At 42.3% G+C, this 12,665-nt stretch overlaps 1 protein-coding gene across 1 annotated transcript in view; it reads left to right on the top strand.

Moving 5' to 3' along the window:
• The window catches only part of MYO3B (myosin IIIB), a 193,975-nt gene that overhangs the window by 122,065 nt on the left and 59,245 nt on the right, over window positions 1–12,665 (top strand). Inside the window, exons 20-22 of the mRNA XM_075284187.1 lie at window positions 78–231; window positions 601–689; window positions 2,152–2,281. Of these exons, the coding sequence (XP_075140288.1) occupies window positions 78–231; window positions 601–689; window positions 2,152–2,281 (373 nt within the window). The remainder of the gene's footprint in view (window positions 1–77; window positions 232–600; window positions 690–2,151; window positions 2,282–12,665) is intronic.

The raw sequence follows: 12,665 nt of genomic DNA, 5'->3' as shown, positions 1-12,665 counted from the left end.
TCAAAAAGTAACAAAACCTTTATGATATTAAAAATCACATTTTGTCCAGTTAAATGATTGACAATTTTCTTGAGCAGATGGAATATCAGAGTGAAGGAATAGACGCGGCGCTGGTGAAGTACGAGGACAATCGGCCTCTATTAGATACTTTTCTTCAGAAACCCATGGGGCTTTTGTCTCTACTAGACGAGGAAAGCCGATTCCCACAAGCCACAGACCTGACTTTAGTTGGTATGTAAAAAATGATTGCATGTTTATTGCGGTGCTTGAGCCTACGGCTATAAGAGCGTGTAGTAAAATACAGCAAATAAACCTTAAGAAATACTATTACATTTACCGGATGACATTCTTCCAGGTTCATTGCTGCCCAGTTATTATGCCCTGCAGTATTGTAGGTTTTCCATCTTTGCCCCTTACTTATGGCTATCCCACTACCACAGGGCAATAGAGTCCTAACCACTTTGGATCATCCCTGTTACAGGCTGGCATGGCTCAATGCTTTTGCTATGGAACACAATATGATATGATGAAATTCTGCTGTAATAAAGAACCGCCCTTACATGCAATAACATGATCGCTGATCTTTTTATGTCTTTATAGATAAATTTGAAGATAATCTTAGATGCAAATACTTCTGGAGGCCAAAACGAGTGGAGCTTTGTTTTGGAATTCAGCATTATGCTGGGAAGGTGAGCAAATTTATTTGTACCCTTCACTGAAACCTCAGGGGACAGCAGTGGCCAGGAATTATATCCCATTATACAAGTGAATTTTAGCACCTAAGCAAAAGGGGCTGTTGTGTAAAGGAATTGCTAGAGGAGCAATTCCCCATTAGCCGCTGGTGAACTCCGGGATGGGGGGGGCGTCACGACAAGACTTAGTGAATCGCTAGCTGAACCCTCCCCTGTCCCTGCCTACTTGCTTCACTGCCCTAGACGACAGAAGACAACTGGACGACAATCCCTTCTTAGATATAAGTGATGACATAGAACTCAGACAAGACAAACAACAACAAAAAGGGAAGTCAGCTAGCCAAGGGGTAGGTAACAGTCGAGCAATGCAGTACAGAATTGAAATCCGAGAGAATAGTCACAAGAAAAGCCAGAGGTCAGAAATATGTATAGAGAGATAGATATATAGAGATAACAAACAGAGAAAGCCAGCACGCACAAAAGGCAATAGAAAACGCCAAGATGAATGTGAGTAAACAATAAATAGGAAGGAGGAACCTGCCCCAGACCTGATAGGACAATAGGCTGTCAATCACACAGGTAAAGCTGGGATTCACTATTAGAGGGGCAGAGGGAAACCAAGATGAAGGAGATGGGTGTGGTGGAAAATCAATTACAGAGATGAGGGAATAGGACAGTGTTCGGACAATACCAGAAGAACCTAAAGCAAGGAGTCATAGCCAGATACATCTCCTGCGCCGTAGCATGCAGCCGGAGGATGGCACTGAAGCCCGAACAGGCAAGGATGTTACATGGGGTTTTGTTTTTTCCACATATATATACTTTCCATGCCACCTTCTGTCCAGTGCCACACCTCCCATGAGGCGACCTGAAGCGACCGCTTCAGGCGGCGCTATGCCAGGGCCACGGGGAGGGCAGCATTTTTGCTGACCTAAGCCAGTCTAGGACAAGCTGTCCTGGACTGGCTTAGGGTCACTGTCACTGAGCGCGCCCCTCACGCTCAGGCAGAGAGCAGGTCCTCTCCGTGCCTGCTCTCTGCCTGCTAAAGACGATTGCTCCGCTCAGCCCCGCCCCCTCCACTCGGCCCGCCCCCTTCTGCCCGCCTCCGGGGGGCGGGGGCTTTCTGACGTCCAATTCAGGCAGCAGAAAATCATGGTTCACCCCTGCTTCTGTCTCTTAAAATTGCTCTTCCATACTTGCCTGCAAATATCAAAGGTGATGGAAGCAACCAGACCTGGACCGCTGCATTTCAAGGTCCCTTTAGCCATAAGGACTTCCCCTACACACCCATCTATACCAGGAAACTGAAATAGATAGGGTAATAAATTCCCCTGTGTACTATATGTATATAGCTTCCTAGCATAAATACCATGAGGTTCACCTAGAAAGAAAGATGTTGGATTTCTATAAGCTAAGGGTCCTGTACAGGTTTTCTTACCATTCTTTGATCGGTTTGCAGGTCCTTTATGATGCTTGTGGTTTTCTCGAGAAGAACAGAGATACCCTGCCGGCTGACATTGTTGTCCTGTTGAGAACATCGGAAAATAAACTTCTTCAGCAGCTGTTCTCAAGTCCATTGACCAAAACAGGTACTAACTGATGAACAGGCTGTATGACCTGGTATAGAGAAGGTTCGGTGCCCTCATTCATCCTAAAAGGAGGTCCTTGTTCTCAAAAAAAGAAAATGTAGCCAATTATATACAGTAACTCTGCAAATAGAAATATAGCACGAGTTAATGGAGTGGAGCGTTCATGGCTTGATGTATCTGCTACTTGCACTTATAGTCAGCTCTCCACCATAGAGCTGGATATTGGGGGTTCACTGCATTATTTGGGGCTCTATAGATTTCATAGTAACATAATAGCCTAACGTTCATCCAATTTTTGTACTAACCCCCCGCCATTCCTGAGTCATTGTAACTGTTAGTTTTAGCAGAGTTATGTTCTCTACTGTCAGGTGGGTGGTCCTTGTTTTTCTGATCCAGCTACGCACCACCCATCTGACAGTATGAACAGTATAGCAATAATTGCATGGGAATGATGGGGGCTAGAAGAAAAATTCCAACTGTGCCAGAATCAGTGGAGCAGAGGCGATTGAAAGATGCAATGAGTTGGAGTTGGTGGAGTTGGTGAAATGTCTCCTCTGTAATGGTGCTGTAACAGGACTGTCATAGACGTGCATGATCCCTTTACTGTACATCCATGCTCTTTGTTCCTCTCATTTCATACAGAGGAGTATGGATATTATGACTATGGAACATTTTAATCGCAGTTTGTTGCATATGTAGATTCTATGGGAAAATAATTACAGTTCTATATATAAAATGTCGCTCCAGATCAGAAAACTTGTCATTCAACATCAATGATAGGACGTACAAACGCACATAAATATCTTGAATGTTACACAAAGAATTACATATTGGTGTGTTATTTTGCATTTGGTTTTTTCAACTATATCAGCTAAAATTTCTATTGTGAGTTGTTACTGTAGGTGGCGATATTCTCCTCTCTGCAAATTGTTCCGAGCACAAATGCGTTTCACAAGTTACATTGTAAAACCTCTATTTTTTGCTCTGTATAAATATGTTCATTCATACCCACAGTATAACATGGGTACTATGTAAAAGGGGCAGTAATAATAATAATAATAATAATAATACATTTTATCTATATACTACCTATATTACCGTCCAATGCTGGAATAATTATGTGAGATAGTCTAACCTTGGTCAGTCACTTTCCACTTGTGTACAGTGAAGCATTCACCTGTACGAGCAGCGCAAATGCGGACACCAATCTGCTAAGTAATAAGTGGGGGTCATCTGCTGCTCATTTCCCAAGTGGATGATGGGCTTTCACTTATACTAGTCATAGTGGTAAGACAAAAATAGGAAGTATACCAGGCGCTGCTGAGAGTGATGATTGTGAGGTCCAAAGGTACAATGAGGAATCCTAAGGACAGGCCATATATAAAAAAGAAATGTGGACAATCCCTTTAACACGTATCTCCAATTATCAAACAAATTTTCATTAATGGATGTTACAAGTGAATATAAGAAACTTTGTAATATATCTTACTAGATATTGTTGAAACTATATGTTTCCTTCTCCACTTACCAGGCTGTTTAACTCCTCCTTCCCTTTATTCAGACTCTTGTCCTCCAGCCTCACAGACAGAAGTCTATGGAGACTGAAGGGAGTGGTAGAGCATTATCTTACTCCAATTATTTACCAGTTGCGGTTTGTGTGTGTTTTTCCAGCAGCCTCCTTCTCCCCTTCCCCTCTTCATAGACTTCTGTGTTAGAATAACTCTGTTATTTCTGTTGAATGGAAAAAAAAAAGCAATTTTATACATTACAAAAGTATCTTATATTCACTTCTACTATTCATTCGTGAAACGTTGTGTCATTGTTTCAAAATTTTACCAAAATGTGCCTAAGGGTTTGTGCACATGGCTGCTTTATAATTTGACACTCATAGAAATCTATTGGTCCCTGTAGGGGTTCCTTATACCATATGGCAGCATGCACAATGATAATAGCTCTGTAATAAGGAAGGATAGAGACTGCACAAAATTTCTGTGCACAAGGCTTCGTGAAGGTAACAACACATGGTGCGGCTGCTGCAATCAGGTGATTGGCCGTTCAGTTTTTCGTGGGAAATTGCACTATTACTGGCAAAATTGTGCAACGCTTTCAACACTCCCCCCACTATAGGTAGGCACGGCTTCGGACACACGTGGCAGCTAGACCACGCATTCTTCCTTTTTGGTTAAAGTCCCAGAAGACCTTGAAATCATCTGATTCTCGCTTGGAAAGTAAAAGTACTTTTATTTACAGACATTCTGGAGCTAGCGCACACTCGATATATTGTGCAGGAATAAAATCAGTTCTTTCTACTGTCTTTGTTTGACTGCCAATATGATTTATGGAATTCGGCTTTTGCTACAATTTTTTTTCCTTTTTTTTTTTTTTTTTTATATAAATCCATTAATAGCTTCTGAAATTTCACAGTAGTAAAGCTCATGGTTCACATGCTGTGCCATTCGAGGAAAATAACAGGATTCTTGCTCAGGAAGATCCATAATGGATCACGTGTAAATCAGAGAAAATTGGCAAATTAATTATCCCGAGCTCATTGTGCTGCACAGAAAGGGGTGTTAAAGAAGCAGCACTTGTTATATTGCACTGAAATATAAATCTAATGTACCATTCCTGTTTATTTACTGGTACCAATCACCCAGCACACATCATTCTCTTAAAGAGGACCTTTCACCATGTCCATCAACTCCCATTCTTAGCAACTGGTACAATTAGAATTTTTTCTCTAGCCCCCATCATTCCTGAACAATCACTGCTGTTAGTTTTGGTGCCTGATATGCTATTTAGGCTCTGTACTGTCCTCAGAAAGGCGGTGTCAGGAAGAAGCAGGCAAGGGGTGTGACTCTGAACTCTGACGCTGGCTGCCTCTGATTGGAGCTTTGATCCACACCCCCTGCCTGACACTGCCCACCTGACATTAAAGAGCTTAATAGCACATCAGGCACCAAAACTAACTGCACTGGTTGCTCAGGAATGGTGGAGACTGGAGAGAAAATTCCAACTGTTCTGGAATCAGTGGAGCAGTAACTATTAACAGATGCCAAGAAAATGAATTGATAGTGAAAGGTCCCCTTTAAAATGTACCTGTCTTCAATGACTTTTTGGGATAAACTGACATGTTTGTATATGAGGAGTAACACCTTTTCTCCTCTGAGATGGTAGGTGGAGACTAATTGCCTACACTACACACAGTGAGTACAGAATACTCTGCTCTATCATTGTCTCTCTCAGAAACTCGGACACTTAGAAATATCTGAAGCATCATGCAGGACATATATAAAGTAGTACTGACTGTATTGATATAAATCAATGAGTTCCATGTACCTCTTTATATAGGTACAATTTACTAACACTTAAAAGGAACAGCCCGTGATACCTGTCATTTTGGAGGAACTCTGAACCAGTCATGTAATCATCATATTTAGCACTCTATCAAAGTTGCTCAGGTCTTATTTTTCAGCTTCAAGAACTGAGTTTTCATTGCTGCCTAATACATTTCATCCCTTGATATACGTGATTCAGGATAGCATTAACCAGAACACAAACTGTATATCTGCCTTGACTCTATGTTATTGGGGGACCCCATCAGCTGACCCAAATAGAGCAGGATGGGAGCGCAGTTCCAGGTGGCAGGTAACAATTTCAACTTTATATGCATCCTTAGGATGCAGATAAAGTTGAGAACAATGGTGGAGCAGAGCGCTATCAGCTCCATGCTCCACTATTGAAGCTTTGGCTGATGATGTCTCTGGTCGGGATGCGTGATAGGTGCTGAGCACGAGATATTCACCTTACCTGTTTGTAATAGCTCATAAATTTTAATATACAGTATATATACTAGACCCCGCCTAGAAGCCAAGGGTGTTATCAGTCCATCAGCTTATACAACAACATTTGAAAATGTCATTTGTACGGATTATTATATCGTTGATATCATTCATTGCAAATCTGTCATTTGCCAGGTGTAAAAGCTATCCCCCAAATGGGGATACACAAGTACAGGGCTCTACAACTCTTCTCAAACAGAAATTTGGCACCATTGGTCACAGACTGTAATAGCCACATGAACTACAGTACTTAAAGATGGGGCTGTTCTTAAATAAAATAGATGCAATATACAAATGTCTTGTTTACTAATCTGAGCAAATGAAATAATTTTCTCCAAAAATAATTTGTTCTGCAATCAAAAATTCTGTACAAAATACGTTGGGTTCTAAAATGGCTTTCAAGCATCATAACATTCACTATGCTAATACTATTCCTGATATAGAGGGGACATTGTGGGCCCCAAACCTCCACTTTACTTAGCATCTACCTAGGACTAAATTAAAAATACCTAAAAGCACTCAAAATATTTTTTTTGTGGTAACCAACCGAATAGAGATTACAGAATGACTCCTCGACTATAAGCAGATGTCCTAAATATATTCACTTTATGTAACACTGTGCTTTGTGTTGAATGGTATTTCAAGACACAGATGGTGAAAAAAAATTGAAGGAGCTGCTGTCCAGGATTAGGAAAATAATTTGGTTTTTTTTTCTAGAAACAGCAATACTCGTCCATGGGCTGTGTCTGTTATTGCAGATGATTTCACACTTTTTGTGAAAAGCTGCAGTACCAGAAACGGCCCATAGAGTATAAATAGTGTCTAGCTTTTCTGCATTAGTCCTACATGAGTTATCACACAAATACCTAGATATACAAAGAAGAAACGATTCCAGGAACCTCAGATGAATAACTGCATATAAATATCTATCCGATCAGAAACTCCTGCTTTACAAACATAGGAAGATATGTTCATCTCAAATTAACTTAACACCTCCCTGCCTGCTTCTGAAACAATACAGGATCGGGAATGTTCAGACTCTTGACATTTAAAGGACTTGTAAATCAGAAATGCAAGAGACCTATATATACAGACTAGCCTCTGCCCGTGACTTCAACTGCGTGTTGTTGGCATCGATGATCCGCCTATATTCAGCAAGTTACTGCCATTGATGATCCACCTGCTCCGGTGTTTTGGCAGCTCTCAAGCTTTCTTGCTGCTGAACTTGTTTCTCATGCCATGCCTGTGATTGTTCTTGAATCTCAGCAGCTCGCTGGGACGCCATTTAATGAGCGTTTTGTTGGTGTCGATGATCCACCTGCTCCGGTGTTTCAGCAGCTATCAAGCTGGCCTGCTGTTGAACTCGTTCTACGCGCTGTGCCCGTGATTGTTCTGGCATCTCAGCAGCCCGCTTGGATGCCATATAATGAGTGTGTTGTTGGCGCCGATGATCCCCTCAGCTCCGCTTGAGGAGAACTCTGTTGACTTCTGGCTTAGATTTTCTTTTTCCCAACATGTTTAAAAGTAGTAAACTTCCAATTTGGATTAAAGGTGTTTTCCCATCTCAGTGTGTCAGCACTGCCCTGAGCATATCAGATAATATGCAAAAGCATGTACACAATGGACCATGGGGTTAGCTTAGTGTTTACACAGAGAGATAACAGACCTGGCTTTATCAGAACCTGAAACAAACTGCTGCAAGTGCAGTGTAAAATAGTATGTGAACATAAATTCATAACAGTTGTGAAGCCAAGTCATGTACCGGGAGAAAAAGTAGCCTATGTTTTAATCGAGATTACAATCTATCTATGTGCCAGATTTCATCTCCAAATCCGTTCAGCCGTTTTTGCATGATCGAGTGAATATATATATATATATATATATATATATATATATATATAATATTATATTATATTGTATTACCGGTATATTTTATATTACATGTTCATGCTGTCTGTATTTAGTGCTGGGCTTTCTTTTTATTTTAATTACACCTTTACTAGATTGTCTAGCTTTTCCCCTAAATTTCATCATTTATGTTTCTGTGTTAGAATATTTCCAGTCTGTGCCTACATGTAATGCACAATCCAGTATTGTCACAGCTAAAGCCTGCAGAAAGTGTTTGCAAATATTCGTGTCTGATGGGGTTTCTGTCATCGCCTCGCAGTCTGGTGAGATGGTGGGCACAATGTGCAGCCGTACCTTGCCAGTTTGTTTTTGCCAACCACAAGTGATGATCTTGTAGAGCTATGGAACATTGCGTTTCATGCTCAGATTCTCTGCTTTTCTTATACTGTCGGCCATAAAACAACACCCCGCCGTCTGACCATCTGCAGCTATTTTATTGTGTGGGAATTTAACCAAGTGGCAGCGTGAAGATAAGCCAGCGAGGTACACAAGACTGAAACATTTCATTTCTTACTATACGGTCAGAATATGCTCCCTGTAAAGAGGGCCTGACATGTATGTTTTACTATCTGTATTCCCCATGAAATAAAAATACTAGAGGGCCTCTGCTATTCCTCCTGGAAATGTGTAACTATATGTTAAATGGGCTTGTCCGTGCACACAATGTATCTGTATATACTAAAACAGACATGGCAGACAAGACAACAGGACTTTAATGAAGTATTGCATTTTGTTTCCACATGGTTGCAATGTCTTCAAAATTTGTTCCATTACCCACCATGTGTAGTAATAACCCACAGTCTACTGCATATAGTTGGTAGCTCCGGCCATTGTTGGTAAAAACTGCTGACAAGATCATTTTATTCTGTATTCTGTACCCTAATATTCTGTACATGTTACACGTCCCGTCCTCCATACACAGTAACATTCAGTGAGAGGCAGGAACAGCTCTCAATACAGAAACAAGGGAAAGAGGGAAAAAATGCAGGATTTCACACAAAGGAGACAAAATGTGTTAATAAAGTGTATTATAAAATTTACTAATGACACAAATACTGCCAGAAAATCAAAAGATGCCTGAAAGTTTACTTACACTTTTGTTGGCCAAACACTTTGGCAAGTCGACTATTTCTCCTGACATTCCCACATAGATATGCACACTTGGATTCCCTGTGTTCTCCATAGGAAAAGGGCAATACATTGCTGCCAGACTCCTCTGCCAGAAGCCTATTGTCAAAGGACTGGGCATATAGAAGTCTAAAAGGGTCCATTCACACGGAGTAACGTGCCGCGTGACCTGGCACGTATACGCCGTGTGAGATTTTGATTTTTGCGGCCACAAAATAATGCAGCGTATACGATCCAGGCTCCCATTGAAATCAATGGGAGCGTATACGGCGCTCAAAATCTCACACGGCGTATATGTGCCAGGTCACGCGGCACGTTACTCCGTGTGAATGCACCCTAAGGGTCAATGCACATGGAGTATTTGGGTGCCCAAATCCGTGCCCAAATACTCCATGTACATTAACCCTTACATGCGGTTTCCTCTTTTCCTCAACATTTGCCATGGTGGGAGAGTCGGAACGTCCGCATAAACATATGGCTGGACAATCCCGCCGAAATATACAGGATCGGCTGACATTTGTGTAATTTTAAGTGATTTGGTTAGTTTATTCAGTTATGACATTATGTAACTATTTAGAAACAATTGATATTCTGTAGAGATGTCTAACTCCAGAGGAGTGGGGACTCCTGGACATCAGCAGGTTACAGTCTGTCCATGTACCTACTCTTAAAGGGAGTGTGTCGCCAGAACCCAGCATGTCTACTGAGTGCAGCAGATCAATAGGTGAGGGTCACCTGACTCATATGGTGTTTTCCCCCCTTGTGAATATCGGAGATATCACTGTTTTTGTCAATATGCAAATTAAATCTGGCTGTTACCTCTTTGGGGCAATACCCTCATTGCTCCAAAAACAGTAATGGAGACAGCAATTGGCAAGAGGAAAAGACTGTTTGATTCAGGTAACCTTAACCTATCTATCTGTGGACCTGAGTTGATATGGTGGCTTCTGGTGACAGGCAAGGACAGATGGACAGACAGGAACCTGCTGATCTCCAGGAGCCCCCATCCTCTGGTGTCAGACAAGGACAGATGGACAGAACCTGCTGATCTCCAGGAGCCCCCATCCTCTGGTGTCAGACATTTCTACAATGTAGCGGCAGAATCCGTTTTGCCTCTCCACCTCCGGTCATTATAGGCAGTGGAACCAGACGGAGAAGACGCGGAACATTTCCATGTTTTATTTTCTCCAGAAATCGCTTTTCTTGCACTTCTTCACTCAGCTGCTCATTGTCAGCCACAAACTCCCTAGAAATGCGGAAAATCATTAGCTGTTTTCAGTTGGGTATCAGACACAGTGAGCTGTAAAAATCGCTTCTTAGACAGAAAAGCCACATATATATTCAGGAATCCAGTCACACAGTATGCTCTCCTAAAGACCTTACACATTCCCTCTTTAACTCTTTGCTTGCCAAATGCTTAAGCATGTCTTAGTATTCGTGTATTAGTAGGGTCGGGCACATACCAGATTATTACACTTCTTGTATTACCGGATAGATGCAATCCAGGTGTAATTCAGTGGCTGAACAATGGCTGTTCAGTGGATATTCATGTTGGATTCTATCTTCTAATACTGCACTTGTAAGGTAGATCAGCTCTCCATGTGCGCTAACCTCCTGGTAAGCTTGCATTTACCCTTCACATATAAACATAAATCAACCTTAAATGGATTTTCTGGGCAAAATAAAAAAAAAGAAATCTGTTAATGCCATTAATGGGTTAATAAGTGCACCAAAATACCTTTAGCAGTATTTTGAGTGATTTATGGGTTTCTCTGGGAGCTCCTGGCATCTTCTGCATTTGTTTACATGGTGTAGCTTCATGTTCTATTATCCTACGACCACCGTGAAGGATTGCTCTTCATTTAGGGCTGACTCCCATTACCTCCCCTCCTCCTCCTTCAGGCTCGTGTTGTGGGTTTGTTGCTGGACGTCCTGTTCTCCATGTGGCCGCTGTGACCAATCAGTGGCCGCTGGGGTCACTAGTAAGAAACCAGTGACACATGCGAATGACTGATCTCTGTGGTTATGTGGAGCACAGGATATATACAGCCCTAGCACAAGCCTGATGGGACAACGGAGCTTTGGGAAGAGGTGAGTATATGTATATTTTTTTGTATTCTACACTTCCCCCAGACTCTATGCAGGTTGTTCCAATTCCTGGACAATCCCTTTAAATTTTCTATTAAATGTTATGGGAAAGTTTCAGTAATTCAGAACGTCAACTTCTTATTTGCTGCCAAAATAGTAGACAAAACTATCACCATTGTAACTGTGATAACAATAAGGAACACCCACTGCACTGCCTTCACTGGACAGCTATAATTTGGAAATCCAGGACGGTTTCCCTACTTGTCCAACTAGGAAATGTAAGGTGTTAACCTGGTGCCTAGAAATGAGTCTGGTGTAAGGTGTTTGGGCAAGGTGTACGGCACATCTGCATAGGTCTATTGTTTATTCATGTATTAAATCCTTTTGAAATGTGCTAAAATGCTTCCTACTCATTATAAAAATCCTGCCACCCAAGAATTAGGACTTTGATGTCACCAATCCTGCTTCAAAGGCTTCTTACAATGCTATTAATCAGAGGAGCCTCTGAAGATATAGCCAGAGAAAACATTTGGACATCTTGTGTTAAACTTTGCATAAACTTTAAAATATACTGGGATGTCTTGCAGATGAATTCTGCACATCGCTGCTGTACGATATGGGCAATATTTCTCAGATATTCCTCTATAATGTACGTTTGTGGATGAAGAAGGTTATGTTAACTATGACATGTAATACAGATATAGCAGAGCTGAGTTTGTTAGCTGCAGCAAAGCTTCGTTTTCCATCATAATTATAATAGGTTTTGCATAGTATTGGGGTTAAAGCAAGTGGGGAGAAGTTAATACTGGCATTTATTTCACCAGTGTTAGGCTGAGTGCACACAGGGTTTTTTGGTCCGGAAACAGAGGCGGAGGCAGCCTCATTTTCTGGACCAAAAAATGGGTAGCCAGGACTGGGTGCCGGTGCAGTGCATGCGCTCTACTCTCCGGATTAGGCCCAATGAATGGGCCTAGTTGGGAGCGTCTTCAGGCGGATGCGCGAGGCGAATTGGCCTGAAGAATGAGCATGTCCGAGCTATTCAGGAAAAATGGCGAACGAGTCACAGAGCAAAAGTTATTCCTCTGGGCAACCCCTTGCACTGCAGATTAAATAAAGATATAAGCCCTGTAGCCCAGGGGTGAACCTAGTCTTTATGCCGCCTGAGGCGGACGTCAGAAAGTGCCCCCCCCCTTCCCGGGAGGAGGGGGCGGAGCCAAGGGACGGAGCTGAGCGGAGGGGGCTGAGCGAAGGGGGCGGAGGGGGCGGAGCAGGCGCGTTAGCAGGCAGAGAGCAGGCAGGGAGAGGACCAGCTCTCTGCTACGCGTGAGGGGCGGCCGCTGGAGCAGCGCTGCGTCCACAGGGCCACCCCAATCCACCGCTCAGTGACGCTAAACCAGTCCAGGAGCCCCGGGATAGCGCCG

The sequence above is a fragment of the Leptodactylus fuscus genome, chromosome 8 (assembly GCF_031893055.1).
Source record: "Leptodactylus fuscus isolate aLepFus1 chromosome 8, aLepFus1.hap2, whole genome shotgun sequence".
NCBI classification, from domain to species: domain Eukaryota; kingdom Metazoa; phylum Chordata; class Amphibia; order Anura; family Leptodactylidae; genus Leptodactylus; species Leptodactylus fuscus.
The sequence above is the reverse complement of the archived record's forward strand: the minus strand, read 5'-3'. Positions and strand labels throughout refer to the sequence as shown.